The sequence below is a fragment of the Pristiophorus japonicus genome, chromosome 8 (assembly GCF_044704955.1).
Source record: "Pristiophorus japonicus isolate sPriJap1 chromosome 8, sPriJap1.hap1, whole genome shotgun sequence".
NCBI lineage: Eukaryota > Metazoa > Chordata > Chondrichthyes > Pristiophoridae > Pristiophorus > Pristiophorus japonicus.
Window position 1 is genome coordinate 36,140,525 of NC_091984.1, and position 26,057 is coordinate 36,166,581.

The window sequence follows — 26,057 nt, forward strand, 5'->3', positions numbered from 1 at the left end:
TACCAGCGTTAATTGTGGACATGTCACATACCCGAGTGCACATTTACCAGTGTTAGTCGTGAACATGTCATGTCCCCGAGTGTACATTTACCTGTGTTAATTGTGGACATGTCACGGTCCAAGTGTACAATTACCAGCGTTAATTGTGGACATGACATGTACCCAAGTGTACATTTACAGCACTAGTTGTGAACATGTCATGTACCCAAGTGTACATTTACCAGCACTAGTTGCGAACATGTCACATATCCGAGTGCACATTTACCAGCACGAGTTGTGAACATGTCACATACCCAAGTGTACATTTACCAGCACTAGTTGTGAACATGTCGTGTACCCGAGTGTACATTTACCAGCGCTAGTTGAGAACATGTCACATACCTGAGTGTACAGCCGGTAAGACATGAGTTCAAACTCTCCATCTGGGGGGATGAAGGAAATTGTTCGATCGTTTTCAAAGCGAGATAGGCGCACACACTGATGAAACTTTACATCCTCTAGTTCCACAGTTTTACTCTTGTCCCCTTATGTTGAAAACAAAAGACAAGATGTTAAAAGAGCAGCTGAGGTGAATTCTTTGCAAGGTGAAGTTATTTGGGGATGAAGGTTCCCAAAGCGGGGGCGGGTCATTAATGTCATGTATGTAACCACAATGTAACACCACTGTATTACTGTATACACTCAACCTAGATGCACATCTTGACCACAAGGGGTGAACTTGTGGGAGACACTCCTTACCTGATCACATAGGTATAAAAAGGGAGGTCCCACGCAGGGTCATCGTCTTTGGAGTCCTGTGGATAAAGAGTTAAGGTCATAGAGTGACCTTGTCCCCAGAATGTGCCTCGTGTGGTTTCATACTGTAGAGTAAGGACTTTACATTGGCGACAAGAAACGGGAATTCATGACCCACGAGAATGGCCACCGGTAGCACAGAGGAACGGTACTGTGTTGGGGAAGACTGGGACGATTTTGTCGAGAGGCTTCAGCAAAGCTTCGTTATGAAAGAATGGTTGGAGCAATGTTGGCTGTCACACACAATGGGTTAGTGAGTCGGCTGCCGCTCTGGATTGTCCCGGGTAATGGTCCCACACTGTTGGGGAGGAGCTGGTTAGCCGAGATGAACTGGAAATGGGGGGATGTTCACGCAACGTCATCTGTGGAGCGAAGTTCGTGCTCACAAGTCCTACAACAATTCGATTCACTATTCCAACCTGGCGTCGAGACTTTCAAAGGCACTAAAGTAGCGATACACATCACCCTGGACGCCAGGCCAGTGCACCACAAAGCCAGAGTGGTGCCGTATGTGATGCGGGAAAAGATCGAGAGTGAATTGGACCGGCTGTTGAGAGAGGGCATCATCTCGCCTGTTGAATTCAGTGACTGGGCGAGCCCCATCGTTCCCGTCTTAAAAGCAGATGGCTCTGTCAGGATCTGTGGCAAATACAAGGCCACCATCAATCGGGTGTCCCGACAAGACCAATACCCGCTCCAGAGAGCGGAGGACCTCTTCGCCACGCTGGCAGGCGGCAAGCTGTTTACCAAGTTGGACCTCACTTCAGCCTATATGACCCAGGAACTGGCCGACGAATCTAAACTACTGACCACCATCACCACGCACAAGGGACTGTTCGTTTATAACAGGTTCCCATTTGGCATTCGATCACCGGCCGCGATTTTTCAACAAAACATGGAAAGCCTGCTTAAATCCATTCCTGGAACGATCGTATTCCAGGATGACATCCTCATCACGGGTCGAGACACCGAGGAACACCTCCACAACCCGGAGGAGGTGCTACGCCGACTAGACCGGGTAGGCCTGCGACTCAAGAAGTCTAAATGTGTGTTTTTAGCTCCTGAGGTTGAGTTTCTGGGCAGGAGGGTTGCTGCAGATGGGATTCGGCCCACCGAATCCAAAGCAGAGGCGATTTGACGAGCACCCAGGCCCTGCAACACATCGGAGTTGTGTTCATTCCTGGGACTGTTGAACTATTTCAGGAACTTTCTGCCGAACTTGAGCACGTTGTCGGAGCTGCTACACATGCTCCTGCATAAGGGTTGCGATTGGTTTTGGGGGGACCGTCAGGAACGGGCTTTTGATCGGGCACGAAACCTATGGTGTTCAAACAAGTTGTTGATCCTGTACGACCCCTGTAAAAAATTGGTTCTGACATGTGATGCATCGTCCTATGGGGTTGGGTGCATGTTGCAGCAGGGCAATGCTGAGGGTCAACTACAACCTGTGGCTTATGCCTCCAGGTCGCTCTCTCAAGCAGAACGGGGATATGGGATGGTCGAGAAGGAAGCACTTGCATGTGTCTATGGTGTAAAAAAAATGCATCAGTACCTCTTTGATAGGAAGTTTGAATTAGAGATGGACCTCAAGACATTAACATCCCTGTTGTCAGACAGCAAGGCTATCAATGTCAACGCATCAGCTCGCAAACAGTGATGGGCTCTCACGCTGGCTGCTTATGACTACTCTATCCGGCATCGGCCCGGCACTGAAAATTGCGCTGACGCGCTCAGTAAGCTTCCACTGGCTACCACTGAGGGGACAGCGGAGCATAGCGCTGAGATGGTCATGGCTGTCGATGCCTTTGACAGCGCAGGCTCCCCCATCACAGCCCGCCAGATCAAAATCTGGACAAACAGAGATCCCCTCCTATCCTGATTAAGAAATGTGTCCTGACTGGGGATTGGGTGCCCGCACACGGAGCTTGCCCTGAGGAGGTCAGACCGTTCCACAGACGGATGGATGAGCTCTCCATCCAAGCCAACTGCCTACTATGGGGCAGCCGTGTAGTTATGCCCCAGAAGGGCAGGGAGGCATTCATCATGGAACTCCACAGCGAGCACCCAGGCATTGTGCTGATGAAGGCCATTGCCCGGTCACACGTTTGGTGGCCTGGAATTGATTCAGACCTGGAACACTGTGTTCGCAGGTGCACGACGTATGCCCAGCTGGGTAATGCCCCCAGGGAGGCCCCGCTCAGCCCATGGTCCTGGCCCACCAGGTCATGGTCACGCATTCATGTTGACTACGCGGGCCCGTTCATGGGAAAGATGTTTCTTATTGTGGTAGATGTGTACTCGAAATGGATCGAGTGCATCATTCTGAATTCATGCACGTCATCCACCACCGTGGAAAACCTACGTGCGATCTTTGCAACCCATGGCTTGCCGGACATCCTGGTTAGTGATAATGGCCCATGTTTCACAAGCTACGAATTCCAAGAGTTTATGTCGGGCAATGGCATCAAGCAGGTCAGGACTGCACCGTTCAAGCCGGCCTCCAATGGCCAGGCGGAACGTGCGGTCCAAATCATTAAGCAAGGTATGCTCAGGATTCAAGGACCCTCCCTACAATGCCGCCTATCGCGACTCCTGCTGGCCTATAGATCCCGAATGCACTCGCTCATGGGGGTCCCGCCCGCAGAGCTACTAATGAAACGGACACTCAAAACTCAGTTGTCCCTCATTCACCCAGTCCTGACCGACATAGTTGAGGGCAAGCGCAAGTCACAAAACGAGTACCATGACCGTAATTCGAGGGGGAGATGTATAGAAATAAATAATCCGGTATTCGTCCTCAATCACGCCATGGGTCCCAAATGGCTTGAGGGCACTGTAATTGACAAAGAGGGGAATAGAGCCATCGTGGTAAAACTCAACAATGGTCAGATATGCCGTAAGCATCGGGACTAAGTAAAAAAAAGGTTCAGCATCGACACGGAGGAACCTGAAGAAGACCATGAGATGGAGCTCACAACACCGCCAGTGAATGAGCAACAAGAGCAATCAGAAGAATGCACAGTCCCTGTTGTCAACCCGGACAGGCCGGAATCACCACAGGTAAGAGACACTCACATCAGTGTCCAACAACCAGAGCCCCAACTGCGGCGCTCCACGAGGGAGCGTAGACCACCTGAAAGACTAAACCTATGATCTCAATAAAACTTTGGGGGGGGGGGGGGAGGTGATGTCATGTATGTAACCACAATGTAACACCACTGTATTACTCAACCTAGATGCATACCTTGGCCACAAGGGGTGAACTTGTGGGAGACACTCCTTACCTGATCTCACAGGTATAAAAAGGAAGGTCCCACGCAAGGTCATCGGCTTTGGAGTCCTGTAAATAAAGAGTTAAGGTCACAGAGTGACCTTGTCCCCAGAATATGCCTCGTGTGGTTTCAGACTGTAGAGTAAGGACTTTACAATTAATAGTAAGCGGAGAGAGCGAAGGATGTTCATTGATACAGTGTCTATATAAGGCAAAGCTTTCCTTTTCCAGATTTTGCTGATCCTGCTCAAGGCAACTTCTGGGAGCCAATATGTCAAAATAGTTTTGTTCCCAGAACTTGTTGCGTTGCCTTCATTCCACAATCAATATTGTGTGAAGTGCTGTTGTCTTCCAACATGAAAATTTAGTGTCGCTGATGGTATTCCAAAAATAAACCTACTGAATTCCTTAAAGCTGGCTACTGATCGTTTTAGTGAGACTACTTGGAGGCCTGTCTTAGTGAATGCCGCACTTAGTTTACTTTGGTTGTGCGAGACCCAAACATCAGGAGACGGTGGCACAAGCACAGATATCATGCTGTATAAAAGCGGCTATTGATAAATATGGCACCAGTGGTGTAAAAATGTACTTGTAGCCAAAGTAAATCAGCATTTGAATGCTAGCACTGTTGACCACAGCACACATCTAATACACACACTGATTTTTGCACAAGAAAGCAAGTGCGCTGTGAATTATATGACAAATTCGAAGACCAGCATGATGTAACGGGACTGAGTTGCCAAACTTCATCCTGTGGGATTGCTCAGGGCACAGGTGCTGACATCTGCTCCTTGCACATTATCACCCTGTAGGGGAAGAGTTTATGCAGGGATCATTTTCAGGCCATCTGTAAGGAGACACAAGTAATGTTCAGTTGAAATGTCGCTAGTGTAGAAAGTAGAAATCAAGGAATGGAGAGGTAGGAGGAAAAATAAACAAAAGTTCAAATCTCCCCATTTCACAATCCCACAATCTAGTGAGTTGGTAGCTTGCCATTGAGGACTCCAACAACTAAAACCCATTACTCGTCTACCTACATAATCCTAGTATCAGTTTCCATTCTTAAATACATTTCATTGTTTCCTGGCTGTCCTTTGCCCTCCTGCCCACCATTTTTCCATTAGTTGCTGTCTGAAGTCAAAATCCTACAGATGCCAAAATGAGTTTTTCTGACTGACAAGGAGCCACCATGAAATGCTTGTACTTGTCAGAAGATATAAATTCAACTGACCCTCGTCAGAACTGCTTACTCACATTCAGAAACATTGCCAACTGTTGACAAGTGGTCACAAAACCAGGGGTCACTGTCTAAGGATAAGGGGTAAGCCATTTAGGACCGAGGTGAGGAGAAACTTCTTCACTCAGAGAGCTGTGGGCATGTGGAATTCTCTACCACAGAAAGTTGTTGAGGCCAGTTTGTTAGATATATTCAAAAGGGAGTTAGATGTGGCCCTCACGGCTAAAGGGATCAAGGAGTATGGAGGGAAAGCAGGAATGGGGTACCGAAATGCATGATCAGCCATGATCATATTGAATGGTGGTGCAGGCTCGAAGGGCCGAATAGCCTACTCCTGCACCTATTTTCTATGTTTCTATCTGTACACTAATCAGGAGATGAATAAATGTCACTGCTGTGGAATGAGCACTGGATCTTCTTTTAGTGCTCTGTGTCAGCATCAAGCATCCTCTGGTCAGGGATGGCATGAGTTAGTTCCAGGGCAAATATCCCTCGACACCGCACCAAAATCACTCAGCCCCAACCTCAGAAGAGGATCCCTGACTGCAAGTAACAACAACAGCAACAACTTGTATTTATATAGCGCCTTTAATGTAGTAAAATGTCTCAAGGCGCTTCACAGGAGTGTTTTAAAACAAACTTTGACACCGAGAACATAAGGAGATATTTGGGTAGATGACCAAAAGCTTGGTCAAAGAGGTATATTTTAAGGAGGATCTTAAAGGAGGAAAGAGAGATAGAGAGGCGGAGAGGTTTAGGGAGGGAATTACAGAGCTTTGGATCTTGGCAGCTGAAGGCACGGCCACCAATGCTGGAGCGATTAAAATTGGGGATGCTCAATGAGCACTGTGGTAATGGGTGAACAAGACTTAGTGCGAGTTAGGACATGGGCAGCCAAGTTTTGGATGACCTCAAGTTTACATTGTGCAGAACATGGGAGGCCAGCCAGGATGCATGGTGTGACATTTCCATTTCCCACACTAGCTATCCTGGGACATCGCTGAATGAGACGGAAAATGTAGTCCTAATTGATGCTGATCTATAGGGAGTTGTGGGCTGTGAACTTATACCCACTTGGAATTGGATGAAGGCTGCTCCAAATCACTTCATTTAGAACTCTGGAAGTATCAGAGAGGGAGGGAGGGGAAGTGAGAGCATGGGGGAGCACACGAGAAGCATCATTCAATCAGTCTCGGTATTTTCAAGCTTGAGTTACAGTGATCAGGTCACAGTTCAATGTTCAAGTCCACAGCACCACCCAATCGCCATCGATATTTTTACCTTATCTTTTAGACAGAGCTAGGATTAAAATGAATGGCAAGGGTGGCGCTGTTGATGTTTGGCGAACCGACCTCTACCTTGCGGAGGCTGAACGCCAACTCTCCGACATCTTGTCCTACCTCCCCCTGGACCCCACTACCGAACATCAAGCCATCGTTTCCCAGTCCATCACTGATCTCATCTCCTCTGGAGATCTTCCCTCCACAGCCGCCAACCTTATAGTTCCCCAACCCCGCACAGCCCGCTTTTACCTCTTTCCCAAGACCCACAAACAGGACTGTCCCGGTAGACCCATCGTTTCAGCCTGTTCTTGTTCCACAGAACTTATTTCTTCCTATCTCGACTCTATTTTTTCTCCCCTTGTCCAGTCTCTTCCCACCTACATCCGCGACTCCTCCGACGCCTTCTGCCACTTTAACAGCTTCCAGTTTCCTGGCCCCAACCGTCTCCTTTTCACCATGGACGTCCAATCCCTCTACACCTCCATCCCCCACCAGGACAGCCTGAGGGTGCTCCGCTCCTTCCTTGAGCAGAGGCCCGACCAGTCTCCATCCACCAGCACCCTCCTCCACCTGGCTGAACAACTCACATTGAACAACTTCTCCTTTGACTCCACTCACTTTCTTCAAATTAAAGGTGTTGCTATGGGAACCCGTATGGGTCCTAGCTATGCCTGTCTTTTTGATGACTGTATTGGTGCCATGTCCTGCTCTCGCCCTGAACTAGGAAATTTCATTCACTTTGCTTCCAATTTCCACCCTTCCCTCACCTTCACATGGTCCATCTCCGACTCTTCCCTTCCCTTCCTCGACTTCTCTGTCTCCATTTCTGAGGATAGGCTATTGACATACATCCACTATAAGCCCACTGACTCCCACAGTTACCGGAACTACACTTCCTCCCACCTCACTTCCTGCAAGGACTCTATTCCATTCTCCCAGTTTCTCTGCCTCCGTCACATCTGCTCTGATGATGCCACCTTCCATATAAGTGCTTCCGATATGTCTTCCTTTTTCCTCAACTGAGGATTCCTCTCTACCATGGTTGACATGGCCCTCGACCATGTCCATTTCATTTCCCACACTTCTGCTTTCACTCCATCCCCTCCCTCTCAGGACCACGATAGGGTTCCCCTTGTCCTCACCTTCCACCCCACCAGCTTCACGTTCAAAGTATCATCCTCTGCTATTTCGCTACTTCCAACATGAACCCACCATCAAACATACCTTCCCCTTCCCTCCCCTTTCAGCATTCCGAAGGGACCGCTCCCCCTGCGCCACCCTGGTCCACTCCTCAATCACCCCTTCCCCTTCTCACGGCACCTTTCCATGCAAGCACAGGAGATGCAACACCTGCCCTTTTACCTACTCCCTTCCTACTATCCAGGGCCTCAAATACTCCTTCCACATGAAACAGCGATTTATAGAAACATAGAAACATAGAAAATAGGTGCAGGAGTAGGCCATTCGGCCCTTCGAGTCTGCACCGCCATTCAATGAGTTCATGGCTGAACATGCAACTTCAGTACCCCATTCCTGCTTTCTCGCCATACCCCTTGATCCCCCTAGTAGTAAGAAACATAGAAACATAGAAACATAGAAAATAGGTGCAGGAGCAGGCCATTCAGCCCTTCTAGCCTGCACCGCCATTCAATGAGTTCATGGCTGAACATGAAACTTCAGTACCCCCTTCCTGCTTTCTCGCCATAACCCTTGATCCCCCGAGTAGTAAGGACTTCATCTAACTCCCTTTTGAATATATTTAGTGAATTGGCCTCAACTACTTTCTGTGGTAGAGAATTCCACAGGTTCACCACTCTCTGGGTGAAGAAGTTTCTCCTCATCTCGGTCCTAAATGGCTTACCCCTTATCCTCAGACTGTGACCCCTGGTTCTGGACTTCCCCAACATTGGGAACATTCTTTCTGCATCTAACCTGTCTAAACCCGTCAGAATTTTAAACGTTTCTATGAGGTCCCCTCTCATTCTTCTGAACTCCAGTGAATACAATCCCAATTGATCCAATCTTTCTTGATAGGTCAGTCCCGCCATCCCGGGAATCAGTCTGGTGAACCTTCGCTGCACTCCCTCAATAGCAAGAATGTCCTTCCTCAAGTTAGGAGACCAGAACTGTACACAATACTCCAGGTGTGGCCTCACCAAGGCCCTGTACAACTGTAGCAACACCTCCCTGCCCCTGTATTCAAATCCCCTCGCTATGAAGGCCAACATGCCATTTACTTGTACTTCTTTCAATTTAGTATACTGTATTCGCTGCTCACGATGCGATCTTCTCTACATTGGGGAGACCAAATGCAGATTGGGTAACCACTTTGCAGAACTCCTCCATTCAGTCCGGTAAGCATGACACTGAGCTTCCAGTCGACTGTCACTTTAATTCTCCGTTCCACCCCCACTCTGACCTCTCTGTCCTTGATCTCCTACACTGTTCCAACGAAGCTCAATGTAAGCTCGATAAACAACACCTCATCTCAGATCAGCCATGATCTTATTAAATGGCGGAACAAGCTCGAGGGGCCAAGTGGCTGGCTCCTGCTCCTATTTCTTACGTTCTTATATCTTTCGATTAGGTACTTTACAGCCTTCTGGAATCAACATTGAGTTCAACAATTTCAGACCATAACCCCTGCCCATATTTTTTTTCTCTCACATGGCAGCTGTTGATGATTCTGATATTCCCATTTGCACCTCATTTAGGGTCATTTTTGTTTCTTAACTTGTCCCAATACCATCTCCTTTTGCCATGTACCATCATCCTTTTTATCTTTTACAACAGTGACTAAACTTCAAAAGTACTTCATTGGCTGTAAAGCGCTTTGAGACGTCCGTTGGTCGTGAAAGGCTCGATATTAATGCAAGTCTTTCTTTCTTTTAATCTCTCCTGCCCTCCATTCTATCTCAGACCTTCCCTTTTGTTCATTCCTCCCCTCCCCCTCATTGCTAGAGGATTTGAGTATAGGAGCAGGGAGGTCTTACTGCAGTTGTACAGGGCCTTGGTGAGGCCTCACCTGGAATATTGTGTTCAGTTTTGCTATTGAGGGAGTGCAGTGAAGGTTCACCAGACTGATTCCCCGGATGGCTAGACTGACATGTGAGGAGAGACTGGATCGACTGGGCCTTTATACACTGGAGTTTAGAAGAATGAGAGGGGATCTCATAGAAACATATAAAATTCTGACGGGACTGGACAGGTTAGATGCAGGAAGAATGTTCCCGATGTTGGGGAAGTCCAGAACCAGAGGACACAGTCTAAGGATAAGGGGTAAGCCATTTAGGACTGAGATGAGGAGAAACTTCTTCACTCAGAGAGTTGTTAACCTGTGGAATTCCCTGCCGCAGAGAGTTGTTGATGCCAGTTCATTGGATATATTCAAGAGGGAGTTAGATATGGCTAAAGGGATCAAGGAGTATGGAGAGAAAGCAGGAAAGGGGTACTGAGGTGAATGATCAGCCATGATCTTACTGAATGGCGGTGAAGGCTCAAAGGGCCGAATGGCCTACTCCTGCACCTATTTTCTATGTTTCTATGTTTCCCCCCTTTCCCTGCCCCTACACTTGCTTAAAATTCTGTTACATTTCCAACTTTTTCTAGTTGTGACGAAGCGTCATCGACCTGAAACGTTAACTCTGTTTCTCTCTCCGCAGATGCTGCCTGACCTGCTGAGGATTTCCAGCATTTTCTGTTTTTATTTCAGATTTCCAGCACACGCACTATTTTGCTTTGTTAAAATGAATGCGTTCACTATTGATTGTTCCACATTTACTTACTTCCAGAGATCTCGAACAGAACCTTATCATTAAGTCCGAGTCGCAGTTCTGGCATTCCTGATAGGACGACCTTCAGCTTTACGTTTCCAATAATCTCACTTTTCAGGACGCTGCCATTTGCACTCACCTGGTGAAACAGGATATGATGAGGCAGGCCACCATACAATACGCAGAAAGTCAGGATCACCGAGCACGCCGACACTCACACATTTAATCCCACCCTACCCGACGGGAAGTGTGCAGCTTCGCAATTAAAATGCCCTCAAAGAAAACTTAGCGGAATGTTCCCACTTCAAAGGACCAACTTACTTCATATTTGTGTTTGCTCATACCAGGCAGCATCCTAGTGAATCTGTGCTGTATCTTCTCTATTTCCTCAACATACTTCCTGTAGCATGGAGCCCAAAACTGCACACAGTGTGACCTACGCAAGGTTTTATATAGATTCACCATTATTAGCTCGACTTTTATATTCTACACTTCTTGCCATCAAATCCAGTGATCTATTAGATTTATATGGCCTCACCCACTCATGGGTGAAAGACATGAGAACCTGATCCAAATCACAAGGTTCAACCTGGGTTTTACTACCATACAATAGATATAGGACAATTTGAGTCAACTCTTAAAGAAGTTAACTCACACTGACACACTGGGAATGGTAGCATAGTGGTTATATTACTGGACTAGTAATCCAAAGGCCTGGACTAATGATCCAGACTAATGAGTTTATATCCCACCACGGTAGCTGGGGAATTTAAATTCAAATTAATTAAATTAATCTGCAATAAAAAGCTAGGATCAGTAATGGTGACCATGAAACTATTAGATTGTCGTAAAAACCCATCTGGTTCACTAATGTCCTTTAGAGAAGGAAATCTGCCGCCCTTACCTGGTCTGGCCTATATGTGACTCCTGACCCCACAGCGATGTGGTTAACTCTTAACTGCCCTCTGAAATGGCCTAGCAAGCCACTCAGTTGTACCAAACGGCTGCAAAGGACAGCGGTTCAAGAAGGCGGCTCACCACCACCTTTTCAAGGGCAATTAGGGATGGACAATAAATGCTGGCCTTACTGGCAACACCCACAACCCATGAACTAATAAAAGAAAAGAAGAGAGAAACAGTTTTCACTGGCAGGAGAATTTCTTTTACCCAGCAGGTTGTTATGATCTGGAATGCACTGCTTGAAAGGGTGGTGGAAACAGATTCGATAGTAAATTTTAAAAGGGAATTGGATAAATACTTGAAAGGGAAAAAAATGCAGGGCTATAGGGAAAGAACTTGGGAATGGGATTAATTGGAGAGCTCTGACAAAGAGCTGTCCAAGCACGATGGACCAAATGGCCTCCTTCTGTGCTGTATCTTTCTGTAATTCTAAGTAATCACTTAAGGGAGTGAATCCAAGAAGGTATTCATAACAAACCCGAGTTTGTAACATTCCTCAAACAAATTTTTCTCTGGTACTTTTTGCAATTGTTAATTTTGATGCTTGGATGGAAGGAGGAATCCTTTAACTCTCTGATATTCCATTTCTATTTACGCATGTACATCAGCTTATATAACACCCCTTTCACTAACATATTCACCTATATTCAGAGCCTGATATTAACTACAAAGAATTTATAGTCCAATTCATACAGAGTCAACGTCATTTGAGACCTTTTCACAAAACAACGAAACGTACATTACAATCCTGTCAGGCTGTAAAGAAAACTTCCCTCCCTGTGCAATGCTCGCTAGAAGATTGAGGTGGCTTGCAAGGTGCCACTGTTACAGTCACTGGTGCTTACCAGTAAATTGACTGATTCGATCAGATCGATGAACACTTCATTCTTTCTGTATTTTATACCCTCTGATCTCCAGGACACTGCGTTTGTGAGGGTAGCAGGGGGGCGTGGTGCTCCAACTTCCAGCTTGTGCCCCTGCTGGATGATGTACCTGAAAATCAAGGGTTAAAAATAAAAAATGTCCATTAATGATCAGTGGAATTCTCCAAAAGTAGAATTAAGATGCATTTCGTCACTGCATCTTGATATGTTTTAGTAACACAGCACCACACTTAAACTTAGATCACCTGACATTGGTGTCATATAGGGCATAGTGTGTAGTAGTTATGTTACTGAACTAGTAATCCAGAGGCCTGTACTCAGAATTCAGAGAACGGGAGTTCAAATCATGCACCCTGGCATTTTGAGAATTTTAATTCAGTTTTAAAAATCTAGAAATAAAAAGCTGGGACCAGTAAAATTGGCCATGAAGCTGTTGGATTGTCATAAAAAGCCAACTGGTTCACTAGTGTCCTTTAGGGAAGGAAAGTCCAGTTCCACACCAATGTGGTTGATTGTTAACTGCCTCTGAAGTCACCCAGCAAGCCACTCAGTTTGTTCAAATCGCCACAATTGCAGCAGTTCAAGTAGAAAGCACACAGCCATCTTCTCAGGGCAACTAAGGATCGGCAATAAATGCCAGTGACACTCACATGAGGAGAATGAATTTTTAAAAAACATGGCGAAGTAAATTCCAACAACACTCACTGCACCATCGTTGAAACCTAATCAATAAATTCTTTTAAAAGATTATGGATAATTTAAAAGGACCACTTCAGGTCATTAAAAAAAAGACCGAAGAAATGTTCAGTTTTTATCTTTTGGACCCATGAGAAGTGCTTGGACCTGAGCCCACAAAAAAACTCTGGCTCTGCGCTCGGACTTTAGGCCATCACAACTGACGCGCGGAGCATTTGTTCCATCAACTTTGCGGCAATTTGGGCATAAGTCGAATGATATAGAGAGAGATAGAGAGAGGGAGATCGAGAGAGAGAGATGTAGAGAGAGCGATGTAGAGATCGAGAGAGAGATAGGGTAGGTAGGAAGGATAGATAAGTAGGCAACGCACTTTCAGATGTCCGGTGGTCATGAAAGGCGCTATATAAATCCAAGTCTTTCTTTCTTTCTTTTCAAAAAGTCAGCAGTGAACAGCAGAGCTTTGATTAATGGTTCACAACATTTATTCTCTGTGTTTGTCTAATAAGTGCACCGTAAAGGTTGGAAACATCTAAACAACTTAATTCTTTGTCAAATGAAATGTACTACTTGTTTATGAATATTTTACAGGTAGGTTTGTGAATGTTTACATAACATATCACTTTGTGGAACGTGCACCTGATTGTCTTGAACAGAGAGTTAAGTTGGTGTAGAAATGTGTCTGAAATCCTATTTCCTCCCATACTGTAGTACAACAGATTGGAGCTTCAACATCCGCACCCTCTCCTGGCACATTTCTGATTTGAGATACCCCCTCAGTTTGAACCACATATTACTTACTATACAATTTAATCAGGAAAATACATCAACGATTTATAAAATTCTTCACATCATTCCTAGCAGTGGTTTGTGCCAATAATTTAAAAACACAAGTGTGTTTGCAAGGAGCTTCATGATACAGCCAAAATAATATTGTTTACAGTTTACAGTGGAACACTGAATTCTCCAAAGGGGGCAGTCACACACTGAGAAACTCTAATGAGCAGCAGCTGTTTACTGTAATGAGGATCCCCCCTCTCACGAGTTAAATACGTTCACAGCAAGTCTCAACAAATTCCGACTCGGATGTTTCTACCAGTTAAATTATTGTGGGAATGGAATACACTGATCTCCACATTCTGGGAATGGAAGACACTGATTCATAGAATCATAGAAATTTACGGCACAGAAGGAGGCCAATCAGCTCATCGTGTCTGTGCTGGCTGAAAAAGAGCTATACAGCCTTATCCCACTTTCCAGCTCATGTTCCGTAGCCCTGTAGGTGAAAATAGTTCTCCTCAGCTCCTCTCTAATCCTTCTACCAATTACTTTAAATCTATGTCCCCTGGTTATTGACCTCTCTGCTAAAGGAAACAGGTTCTTCCTATCCACTCTATCTAGGCCCCTCTTAATGCAGAAACCCTCACCACTTTTAAGAGATGGTTGGATGGGCATTTAAAGTGCCGTAACCTGCAGGATTACGGACCTAGAGCTGGTAATCGGGATTAGACTGGTTGGACGGCGCAGATATAATGGTAAGTACTACAGGGAATCGAATATGGCCAGGGTGATCTGGACTAGTTTCGATTGCCCGGATGGGTCGGAGAGGAATTTTCCCAGATTTTTTTCTCCCTAAATTGGTCTGGGTTTTTATCTGGTTTTTGCCTCTCCCAGGAGATCACATGGCTCCGGTTGGGATGGAGTGTAGAATGTTTCAGTATAAGGGGTGTCGCAGTTGTGTGAGGCGAACTGGTTGGGCTGGGTGGTCTTTGCCTTTCCATCATTGTTTATAGGTTTATATTGGCCTTCATAGCGAGGGGATTTAAATACAGGGGCAGGGAGGTGTTACTACAGTTGTACAGGGCCTTGGTGAGGCCACACCAGGAGTATTGTGTACAGTTTTGGTCTCCTAACTTGAGGAAGGACATTCTTGCTATTGAGGGAGTGCAGCGAAGGTTCACCAGACTGATTCTCGGGATGGCGGGACTGACATATCAAGAAAGACTGGATCAACTGGGCTTGTATTCACTGGAGTTCAGAAGAATGAGAGGGGATCTCATAGAAACGTTTAAAATTCTGACGGGTTTAGACAGGATAGATGCAGGAAGAATGTTCCCAATGTTGGGGAAGTCCAGAGCCAGGGGTCACAGTCTAAGGATAAGTGGTAAGCCATTTAGGACCAAGATGAGGAGAAATTTCTTCACCCAGAGAGTGGAATTCTCTACCACAGAAAGTTGTTTAGGCCAATTCACTAAATATATTCAAAAAGGAGTTAGATGTAGTCCTTACTACTCGGGGGATCAAGGGGTATGGCGAGAAAGCAGGAATGGGGTACTGAAGTTGCATGTTCAGCCATGAACTCATTGAATGGCGGTGCAGGCTCGAAGGGCCGAATGGCCTACTCCTGCACCTATTTTCTATGTTTCTATGTTTCTATGTAACCTTCAGGGCTGCTGACCAAGGACCATGCGGCTCTTTGTTGGCCGGCGTGGACACGATGGGCCAAAATGGCCCCCTTCTATGTAAATTTCTATGTTTCTAATTTTATACACCTCAATTAAGTCTCCCCTCAGCCTCCTTTGTTCCAAAGAAAACAAACAGCTTATCCAATCTTTCCTCATAGCTAAAAATCTCCAATCCAGGCAACATCCTCGTAAATCACTGTACCCTCTCCAGTGCAATCACATCTTTTCTGTAATGTGGTGACCAGAACTGGACCAGAACTGTATGCAATATTCTAGCTGTGGCCTAACTAGTATTTTATACAATTCAAGCATAACCTCCCTGCACTTAAAATCTATGTATTGGCTCATAAAGGAAAGTATCCCATATGCCCTGTCCTGCTACCATCCGGGATCTGTGGACATGCATTCTAAGGTCCCTCTGTTCCTCTACACTTCTCAGTATCCTACCATTTATTGTGTATTCCCTTGCCTTATTAGCCCTCCCCAAATGCATTACCTCACACTTCTCCAGATTGAATTCCATTTGCCACTGTTTTGTCCACCTGACCAATCCATTGATATCTTCCTGCAGTCTACAGCTTTCTTCTTCACGATCAACCACACGGCCAATTTTTGTATCATCTGCAAACTTCGTAATCATGTCCCCTATATTGAAGTCTAAATCATAGATATATACCACAAAAAGAAAGGGACCTAGTACTGAGCCCTGCGGAACCCCACTGGGAACAACCTTCCAGTCACAAAAACATCTATCGACCATTCCCCTCTGCTTCCTGCCACTGAGCCAATTTTGGACTCAATTTGCCTATTGCGCTTGGATCTCATGGGCTTTTACTTTTCTGACCAGTCTGCCATGTGGAACCTTGTCAAAAGCCTTGTTAAAATCCATGTAGACTACATCAAATATGCTACCCTCATCGACCCTCCTTGTTACCTCCTCAAAAAATTCAATCAAGTTCGTCAGACACGACCTTCCCTTAACAAATCTGTGCTGGCTGTCCTTGATTAATCTGTGCCTTTCTAAATGACGATTGATACTGTCCACATGAAGCCACATTTTCTGGGAATGGAATACATGGATCTTCTCATGTGTTTATCGAGCTTTCCCATAAATGCATCTATGTTAGGCGCTTCAACTATTCTGTGTGGTAGCGAGTTCCACATTCTAATCACTCTCTGGGTAAAGATGTTTCTCCTGAATATTGGGACGACTGAAGCCTTTGTTTTCGGTCCCTGCCACAAACTCCTTTCCCTAGCCACTGACTCCATCCCTCTTCCCACCTTTTGTTTGAGGCTGAACCAGACTGTTTGCAACCGTGCTGTCATATTTGACCTGAAATGAGCTTTCGACCTCATATCTGCAGCATAACTATGACCGCCTATTTCCAACTTCGTAACATCGCCCGTCTCCGCCCTTGTCTCAGCTCATCGGCTGCTGAAACACTCATCCATGCCTTTGTTACCTCTAGACTTGACTATTGCAATGCACTCCTGGATGGCCTCCCACATTCTATCCTACGTAAACTTGAGGTCACCCAAAATTCAGCGGCCCATCATCTAACTCGCAGCAAGTCCCGGTTAAGCAATGCCTCTGATATGTCCTTACTATACAGTATAAATGCACACAAGACCCATACTTGAGAGAAGGTCACTCTGTGACCAGTTACCTTTATTACCCAGACCTCAAGAGATGAAGGTGGGTGGAGCTTCCCCTTTTATACCTGAAAGTCCAGGTTAGGAGTGTCTCCCATAAGGTCACCCCTTGGGGTCAATGTTCTCAGGGTGTACAACTTAGGTCAGCTTACACATGGGTTACAATGATAGTTGAATACATGACATCACCTCCCCCCCAAAGTCTTATTGGGATCACAGGTTAAGTCTCTCTGGTGGTTTACGCTCCCTTGCAGAGCGCCAGAGTTGGGGCTCCGGTTGTTGGGCGCTGGCCTGAGAACTGTTTGCGGTGCCTCAGGCCTGTCCGGTCTGCCCACAGTGACTGGGCTCTCCTCCACTTGGTTCCGGTGTTCGGTCACCTGTGGTGGAGTGAACGCTACATCGTGTTCTTCCTCTGCTTCTTCTATGGGGTTGCTGAACCTCCTTTTAGTTTGATCCACATATTTGCGGCAGATTTGTCCATTGATAAGTTTAACTACCAAAACCCTATTCCCCTCTTTGGCAATCATAGTGCCTGCAAGCCATTTGGGCCCTGCAGCGTAATTAAGGACAAAAACAGGGTCATTCCTGTCATGGTAGTCACATTGTGACTGATGCCTGCTCTCAACAATTTCTTTCATAGTAGGGTGTATAAGGGATAACCTGGTTTTGAGCATCCTTTTCATTAGCAGCTCTGCGGGTGGAACCCCTGTGAGCGAGTGTGGTCGGGATCTATTGGCCAACAGGAGGCATGATAAGCGGCTTTGTAGGGAACCCCCTTGGATTCTGAGCATCCCCTGTTTGATTATCTGCACTGCTCGTTCCGCCTGGCCGTTTGAGGCTGGCTTGAATGGTGCCGTTCTGACATGGTGGTTTCCATTGCCTGCCATGAAGTCCTGGAATTCAGTGCTTGTGAAGTACGGGCCATTGTCGCTGACCAAGACGTCCGGTAGTCCATGGGCGGCGAACATTGCCCATAGACTTTCTACCGTGGCAGAAGATGTGCTTGAATTTAAAATGGCACACTCAATCCATTTGGTGTAGGCGTCTACTACAACCAAAAACATTTTTCCCATGAAAGGATCTGCGTAGTCCACATGGATACGTGACCATGGCTTGGCAGGCCAGGACCGGGGGCTAAGGGGGGCTTCCTGGGTGCGTTGCCCAGCTGAGCACACATGTTGCACCTGCGAACACAAAGTTCCAGGTCTGCATCTATCCCTGGCCACCAAACGTGTGACCTGGCAATTGCCTTCATCATGACAATGCCCGGATGCTCATTGTGAAGTTCTCTGATAAACCCCTCTCTGCCCTTCTGGGGCATGACTACGCGGTTTCCCCACAGTAGCAATCGGCCTGAATCGAGAGTTCATCCTTGCACCTATGGAACGGTTTAAATTCCTCAGGGCATGCCCCATACGTGGCTGCCCAGTCCCCATTCAGGACACATTTCTTAACTAAAGACAGTAGCAGGTCTTTATTTGTCCAGGCTTTAATCTGACGGGCTGTTGCAGGTGAGCCTTCGCTTTCGAAAGCTTCAACAGCCATGACCATCTCAGCATCATGCTCAGTTGCCCCCTCAGTGGTGGCTAGTGGGAGCCTGCTGAGTGCATCGGCGCAGTTTACAGTGCCCAGACTGTGCCAAATTATGTAGTCATAGGCGGCTAACGTAAGTGCCCACCTCTGTATGTGGGCCGATGCTTTCGCATTTATGGCCTTGTTGTCAGCCAAAAGGGACGTTAGGGGTTTGTGATCTGTCTCCAGCTCAAATTTCCTGCCAAACAGGTACTGGTGCATTTTATTTACTGCATATATACATGCTAGTGCGTCCTTTTCTACCATCCTGTAGCCCCTTTCTGCCTGGGACAGACTTCTGGAGGCATGAGCTACCGGCTGTAACTGACCATTGGCATTCACATGCTGGAACACACACCCGACCCCATAGGACAACGCATCGCACGTTAAAACAAGTTTCTTACACGGGTCACATAATGTTAACTGTTTGTTGGAGCATAACAAATTGCGTGCTGTAACAAAAGCCCTTTCCTGGCTGACCCCCAGACCCAATCGTGACCTTTGCATACTCATTTTGGGAAGAAAGTTACCAAAATAGTTCAGGAACCCCAGGAACGAACGCAGCTCCATCGTGTTATAGGGTCTGGGTGCTCTTTGGATCGCTTCCGTTTTGGACGCAGTGGGTCTGATCCTGTCTGCTGCTACCCGCCTCCCCAGGAATTCTACCTCTGGAGCTAGGAAGACGCACTTCGCCTTTTTCAGTCGCAGCCCTACCCGGTCCAGTCTGCGTAGCACCTCCACCAGGTTATGGAGGTGTTCTTCAGTATCATGACCCATGATGAGGATGTCATCTTAAAAAACCACCGTCCTTGGAATCGACTTGAGGAGGCTTTCCATATTTCACTGAAAAATCGCGGCGGCCGAACGAATCCCGAACGGACATCTGCTATACTCAAACAACCCCTTGTGTGTCGTGATGGTGGCCAGCTTCTTCGACTCACTCGCCAGCTCCTGGTCATGTAAACTGAGGTCAGGTCCAATTTTGAAAAAAGTTTGCCACCGGATAGCATCGCAAAGAGGTCCTCCGCTCTCGGTAACGGGTACTGGTCTTGGAGTGACACCCGATTGATGGTGGCCTTGTAATCGCCACCCATCCTGACCGACCCATCCGCCTTGAGCATTGGCATGATTGGGCTCGCCCAGTCACTGAATTCTACTGGCGAGATGATGCCTTCCCTCAGCAGGCGGTCCAATTCGCCTTCTATCTTTTCCCGCATCACGTACGGCACCGCTCTGGCCTTGTGGTGTACTGCCTGGCGTCTGGGTTTATGTGAATCACTACCTTGGCCCCCATGAAAGTGCCGATGCCGGGTTGAAATAATGAGTCAAATTTGTCCAGGACCTGTGAGCATGATACTCGCTCCACAGAAGAAATTGCATTGACATCGGCCCATTTCCAGTTCATGACAGCAAGCCAACTCCTCCCCAGTAGTGCAGGACCGTCCCCCGGGACAATCCAGAGTGGCAATCTGTTCTTCGAATCTTTGTGGGCCACGACTACCATGGCGCTGCCTAGCACCGGAATGATCTCCTTTGTATATCTCCGTAGCTGTGCATCAATCGGCAATAATTTTGGCCTCCTGGCCTTGGACACCCACAACCTTTCGAACTATTTGATACTCATCCGGGACTGGCTGGCCCCCGTGTCTAGCTCCATTAATACCGGGATGCCATTGAGGAGCACTTTTGTCATTATCGGTGGCGTCTTCATATATGAACTGTACATGTGCTCCACATGAACTCGCTGAACTTCAGCTTCCAGCGATTTCCCCCAGTATTCATTTGGCCTCGTAGGGCTTACATCGGGCCCGTCCTCCTCGTACATCAACCTGGCTGCAGGCTTCCTGCACATACGTGGCAAGTGACCGCTGACATTGCAGTTTCTGCAGGTATATTGCTGATACCTGCAAGCTCTGGCTGGGTGTTTGCCTCCACACCTCCAGCATGAGCTGAAGGCCCCATTGTTGGAAACAAAAGGTCCATTACCAGTCGATCGTCGCTAACTGCCTCTGTAACTGCCCTTAAGAGCACCATTAACAGGTGTTGATGACCCCATTACTGGCTGCATTGTCCATTGCGATGGCATGAATCGCCGTTCAGCTAGCCATTGTCTCTGCTGAATTCCCCCTTTGGGTTCGACTACATGCTGGAGCATGTCCGATTGCCCTTGTCTGCCTAGAGAATTGTGTGCCGCGTTAACAATGTTGACACCCTGGTCGTTTGCCGCAATTGAGCCAAGATTTTTGTCATACATCATTCTGGTCTCTTCCTCCCCTGAGATAAATGTCTGGGCTATCAGAGCCGCCGCTTCCAAGGTCAAGTCTTTGGTCTCAATCAGTTTCCTGAAAACCCCAGCGTGCTCGATGGCCCTCAATAAAAGAGTCTCGCAGCATCTCCGCTGTGCATGCATTTGGGAACTTACATAGGCTCGCCAGTCGCCGGAGATCTGCCACGAAGTCAGGAACGCTTTGCCCTTCTCGCCGCCGGTGCATGTAAAACCGAAGTCTCACCATGTGCAGGCTGCTCGCCGGTTTAATGTGTTCCCCGATCAACTTACTGAGCTCTTCGAATGTCTTGTCCGCTGGCTTCTCTGGCGCTAGAAGATCCTTCATCAGGGAGTACATTCTGGATCCACAAACCGTCAGGAAATGAGCCCTGCGTTTGTCGGCCGAATCCTGTCCCAACCATTCTTTAGTGACAAAACTTTGCTGTAGTCTCTCAATAAAGTCGTCCCAAATATCACCAACACAGCACCTCTCTTCTGTGCTGCTAGTGGCCATGCTCGCGTGGTTTAAATCCCAGTTTCTCGTCGCCAATGATATGTCCTTACTATACAGTAAAAATGCACACGAGGCCCATACTTGAGAGAAGGTCACTCTGTGACCAGTTACCTTTATTACCCAGAGCTCAAGAGATTAAGGTGGGTGGAGCTTCCCCTTTTATACCTGAAAGTCCAGGTTAGGAGTGTCTGCCACAAGTTCACCCCTTGTGGTCAATGTTCTCAAGGTGTACAACTTAGGTCAGCTTATACATGGGTTACACTGATAGTTGAATACATGACAGCCTCGACTTCAAAATTCTCATTCTTGTTATCAAATTCCTCTATGGCCTCACCCTCCCCATCTCTGTAATCTCCTTCAGCCCCACATCGCACCCCCCCATCCCCCCGAGATGTCTGCACTCCTCTAAATCTACTTTTCAGAATGGCAGGCAGTGACTAGTGGGGTACCGCAAGGTTCTGTGCTGGGGCCCCAGCTGTTTACATTGTACATTAATGATTTAGACGAGGGGATTAAATGTAGTATCTCCAAATTTGCGGATGACACTAAGTTGGGTGGCAGTGTGAGCTGCGAGGAGGATGCTATGAGGCTGCAGAGCGACTTGGATAGGTTAGGTGAGTGGGCAAATGCATGGCAGATGAAGTATAATGTGGATAAATGTGAGGTTATCCACTTTGGTGGTAAAAACAGAGAGACAGACTATTATCTGAATGGTGACAGATTAGGAAAAGGGGAGGTGCAACGAGATCTGGGTGTCATGGTACATCAGTCATTGAAGGTTGGCATGCAGGTACAGCAGGCCGTTAAGAAAGCAAATGGCATGTTGGCCTTCATAGCGAGGGGATTTGAGTACAGGGGCAGGGAGGTGTTGCTACAGTTGTACAGGGCCTTGGTGAGGCCACACCTGGAATATTGTGTACAGTTTTGGTCTCCTAACTTGAGGAAGGACATTCTTGCTATTGAGGGAGTGCAGCGAAGATTCACCAGACTGATTCCTGGGATGGTGGAACTGACCTATCAAGAAAGACTGGATCAACTGGGCTTGTATTCACTGGAGTTCAGAAGAATGAGAGGGGACCTCATAGAAACGTTTAAAATTCTGACGGGTTTAGACAGGTTAGATGCAGGAAGAATGTTCCCAATGTTGGGGAAGTCCAGAACCAGGGGTCACAGTCTAAGGATAAGGGGTAAGCCATTTACGACCGAGATGAGGAGAAACTTCTTCACCCAGAGAGTGGTGAACCTGTGGAATTCTCTATCACAGAAAGTAGTTGAGGCCAATTCACTAAATATATTCAAAAGGGAGTTAGGTGAAGTCCTTACTACTCGGGGGATCAAGGGGTATGGCGAGAAAGCAGGAAGGGGGTACTGAAGTTTCATGTTCAGCCATGAACTCATTGAATGGCGGTGCAGGCTAGAAGGGCTGAATGGCCTACTCCTGCACCTATTTTCTATGTTTCTATGTTTCTATGCCCTCTTGAGCATCCCTGACTATCATTGCTCAACCATTGGTGGCCACGCCTTCTGTTGCCTAGGCCCTAAACTCTGAAACTCACTGCCTCAACCTCTCCGTCTTTCTACCTCTCTTTCCTCCTTCAAGACGCTCCTTAAAAGCTATCTCTTTGAACAAGCATTTGGTCACCTGCCCTAATTTCTCTATATGTGGTTCGGTGTCAAATTCTTTGTCTGATAACACTCCTGTGAAGTGCCTTGGGACGCTTCACTACATTATAGGCGCTATATAAATACAAGTTGTTGTTGTTGAAATCCCTATTGGATTTATTTATCTTATTTTTATGGCCCTTAGTTCTTGTCTTCCCCGCAAGTGGAAACATCTTCTCAACATCTACTGTATCAAATTATTTCATTATCTTAAAGACCTCTGTCTGGTCAACCCTCAAACTTTCTTTTCTAGAGAATAGAGCCCCAGTCTGTTCAATCTTTCTTGATAGGTATAATCTTTCAGTTCTGGTAGCATGTTAGTAAACCTTTTCTCCAGTGCCTTTATATATTTTTAATAATATGGAGACCAGAAAAAGGGAATAGCAATAATCATGGGTGATTTTAACCTCCATATTGATTGGACAAATCAAATTGGTCAGGGTAGCCTTGACGAAGAATTCATAGAGTGCATAAGGGATGGGTACCTTGAGCAGTATGTAACGTAACCAACTAGGGGGCAGGCTATCTTATATCTGGTCCTGTGTAATGAGACAGGATTAATAAACAATCTTTGAGTAAAGGATCCCCTTGGAATGAGTGATCATAGCATGATTGAATTTCAAATTCAGATGGCGGGCGAGAAAGTTGGATCTCAAATCAGCGTACTAAGCTTAAATAAAGGAGACTACAAAGGTATGAGGGCAGAGTTGGGTAAAGTGGAGTGGGAAAATAGATTAAAGTGTTTGACAGTTGATGAACAGTGGTGTACATTTAAGGAGATATTTCATAACTCTCAAGAAAAATGCATTCCAGTGAGGAAGAAAGGGTGTAAGAGAAAAGATAGCCATCTGTGGCTAACTAAAGAAATAAAGGATGGCATCCAATTAAAAACAAGGGCATACAAAGTGGCCAAAATTACTGGGAGGACAGAAGATTGGGAAGCTTTTAAAAGCCAGCAAAGAATGACTAAAAAAACGATTAAGAAAGGGAAGATCGACTATGAAAGAAAACTAGCACGAAATATAAAAACAGATAGCAAGAGTTTCTACAGGTATAAAAGAGTGGCTAAAGTAAATGTTGGTCCCTTAGAGGACGAAACCAGGGAATTAGTAATGGGAACCATGGAGCTGGCAGAAAATCTGAACAAATATTTTGTAACAGTCTTTATGGTAGAGGACACTAAAAATATCCCAACAGTGGATAGTCAAGGGGCTATGGCGGGGAGGAACTTGTGTTCAGTATTGTGTTCAGTTTTCGTCTCCTAATCTGAGGAAGGACGTTCTTGCTATTGAGGGAGTACAGCGGAGGTTCACCAGACTGATTCCCGGGATGGCTGGACTGACATATGAGGAGAGACTGGATCGACTGGGCCTTTATTCACTGGAGTTTAGAAGGATGTTCTCATAGAAACATATAAAATTCTGATGGGACTGGACAGGTTAGATGCAGGAAGAATGTTCCCGATGCTGAGGAAGTCCAGAACCAGGGGACACAGTCGAAGGATAAGGGGTAAGCCATTTAGGATGGAGATGAGGAGAAACTTCTTCACTCAGAGAGTTGTTAGCCTGTAGAATTCTCTACCACAGAGAGTTGTTGATGCCAGTTCATTAGATATATTCAAGAGGGAGTTAGATGTGGCCCTTATGGCTAAAGGGATCAAGGTGTATGGAGAGAAAGCAGGAAAGGGGTAGTGAGGTGAATGATCAGCCAAGATCTTATTGAATGGTGGTGCAGGCTCGAAGGGCCGAATGGCCTACTCCTGCACCTATTTTCTATGTTTCTATGTTAATACAATCACAATCACTAAGGAGGTGGTATTCAGTAAGATAATGGGACTAAATGTGGACAAATCCCCTGGATCTGATGGCTTGCATCCTCGGGTCTTAAGAGAAGTAGTGTCAGGGATAGTGGATGCATTGGTTGTAATATACCAAAATTCCCTGGATTCTGGGGCGATCCCAGCAGATTGGAAAGCTGCAAATGTAATGCCCCTATTTAAAAAAGGTGGCAGAAAAAAGCAGGAAACTATAGACCAGTTAGCCTAACATCTGTGGTTGGAAAAATGTTGGGAATCCATTATTAAAGAAGCAGTAGCAGGACATTTGGAAAAGCATATCCAGTCAGGCAGAGTCAGCATGGATTTATGAAGGGGAAGTCATGTTTGACAAATTTGCTGGAATTCTTTGAGGATGTAACGAACAGGGTGGATAAAGGGGAACCAGTGGATGTGGTGTATTTGGACTTCCAGAAGTCATTCAATAAGGTGCCACATAAAAGGTTATTGCACAAGATAAAAGTTCACGGGGTTGGGGGTAATATATTAGCATGGATAGAGGATTGGTTAACTAACAGAAAACAGAGAGTTGGGATAAATGGTTCATTCTTGGGTTGGCAATCAGTAACTAGTGGGGTGTCGCAGGGATCAGTGCTGGGACCCCAACTAATTACAATCTATATTAACGACTTGGAAGAAGGGACAGAGTGTAACATAGCCATGTTTGCTGATGATACAAAGATGGGAGGAAAAGCAATGTGTGAGATGGACACAAAAAAAACCTGCAAAAGGACATAGACAGGCTAAGTGAGTGGGCAAAAATTTGGCAGATGGAGTATAATGTTGGAAAGTGTGAGGTCATGCACTTTGGCAGAAAAAAATCGAAGAGCAAGTTATTATGTAAATGGAGAAGATTGCAAAGTGCTGCAGTACAGCGGGACCTGGGGGTCCTGGTGCATGAAACACAAAAGTTTAGTATGCAGGTACAGTAAGTGATCAGGAAGGTCAATGGAATCTTAGCCTTTATTGCAAAATTGATGGAATATAAAAGCAGTTATACAGGGTATTGGTGAGGCCACACCTGGAATACTGTGTGCAGTTTTGGTTTCCATATTTACGAAAGGATATACTTGCTTTGGAGGCAGTTCAGAGAAGGTTCACTCGGTTGATTCTGGAGATGAGGGGGTTGACATGAGGAAAGGTTGAGTAGATTGGGCCTCTACTCATTGGAATCCAGAAGAATGAGAGGTGATCT

At 46.3% G+C, this 26,057-nt stretch overlaps 1 protein-coding gene across 1 annotated transcript in view; it reads right to left on the reverse strand.

The window, feature by feature from the left end:
* LOC139268050 (AP-1 complex subunit mu-1-like) overlaps window positions 1-26,057 on the reverse strand; it is a 60,324-nt gene that overhangs the window by 14,451 nt on the left and 19,816 nt on the right. The window contains exons 4-6 of the mRNA XM_070886039.1: window positions 12,165-12,312; window positions 10,372-10,498; window positions 382-524 (exon numbers count right to left, since the gene is read on the reverse strand). Coding sequence (XP_070742140.1) covers window positions 382-524; window positions 10,372-10,498; window positions 12,165-12,312 — 418 coding nt within the window. The remainder of the gene's footprint in view (window positions 1-381; window positions 525-10,371; window positions 10,499-12,164; window positions 12,313-26,057) is intronic.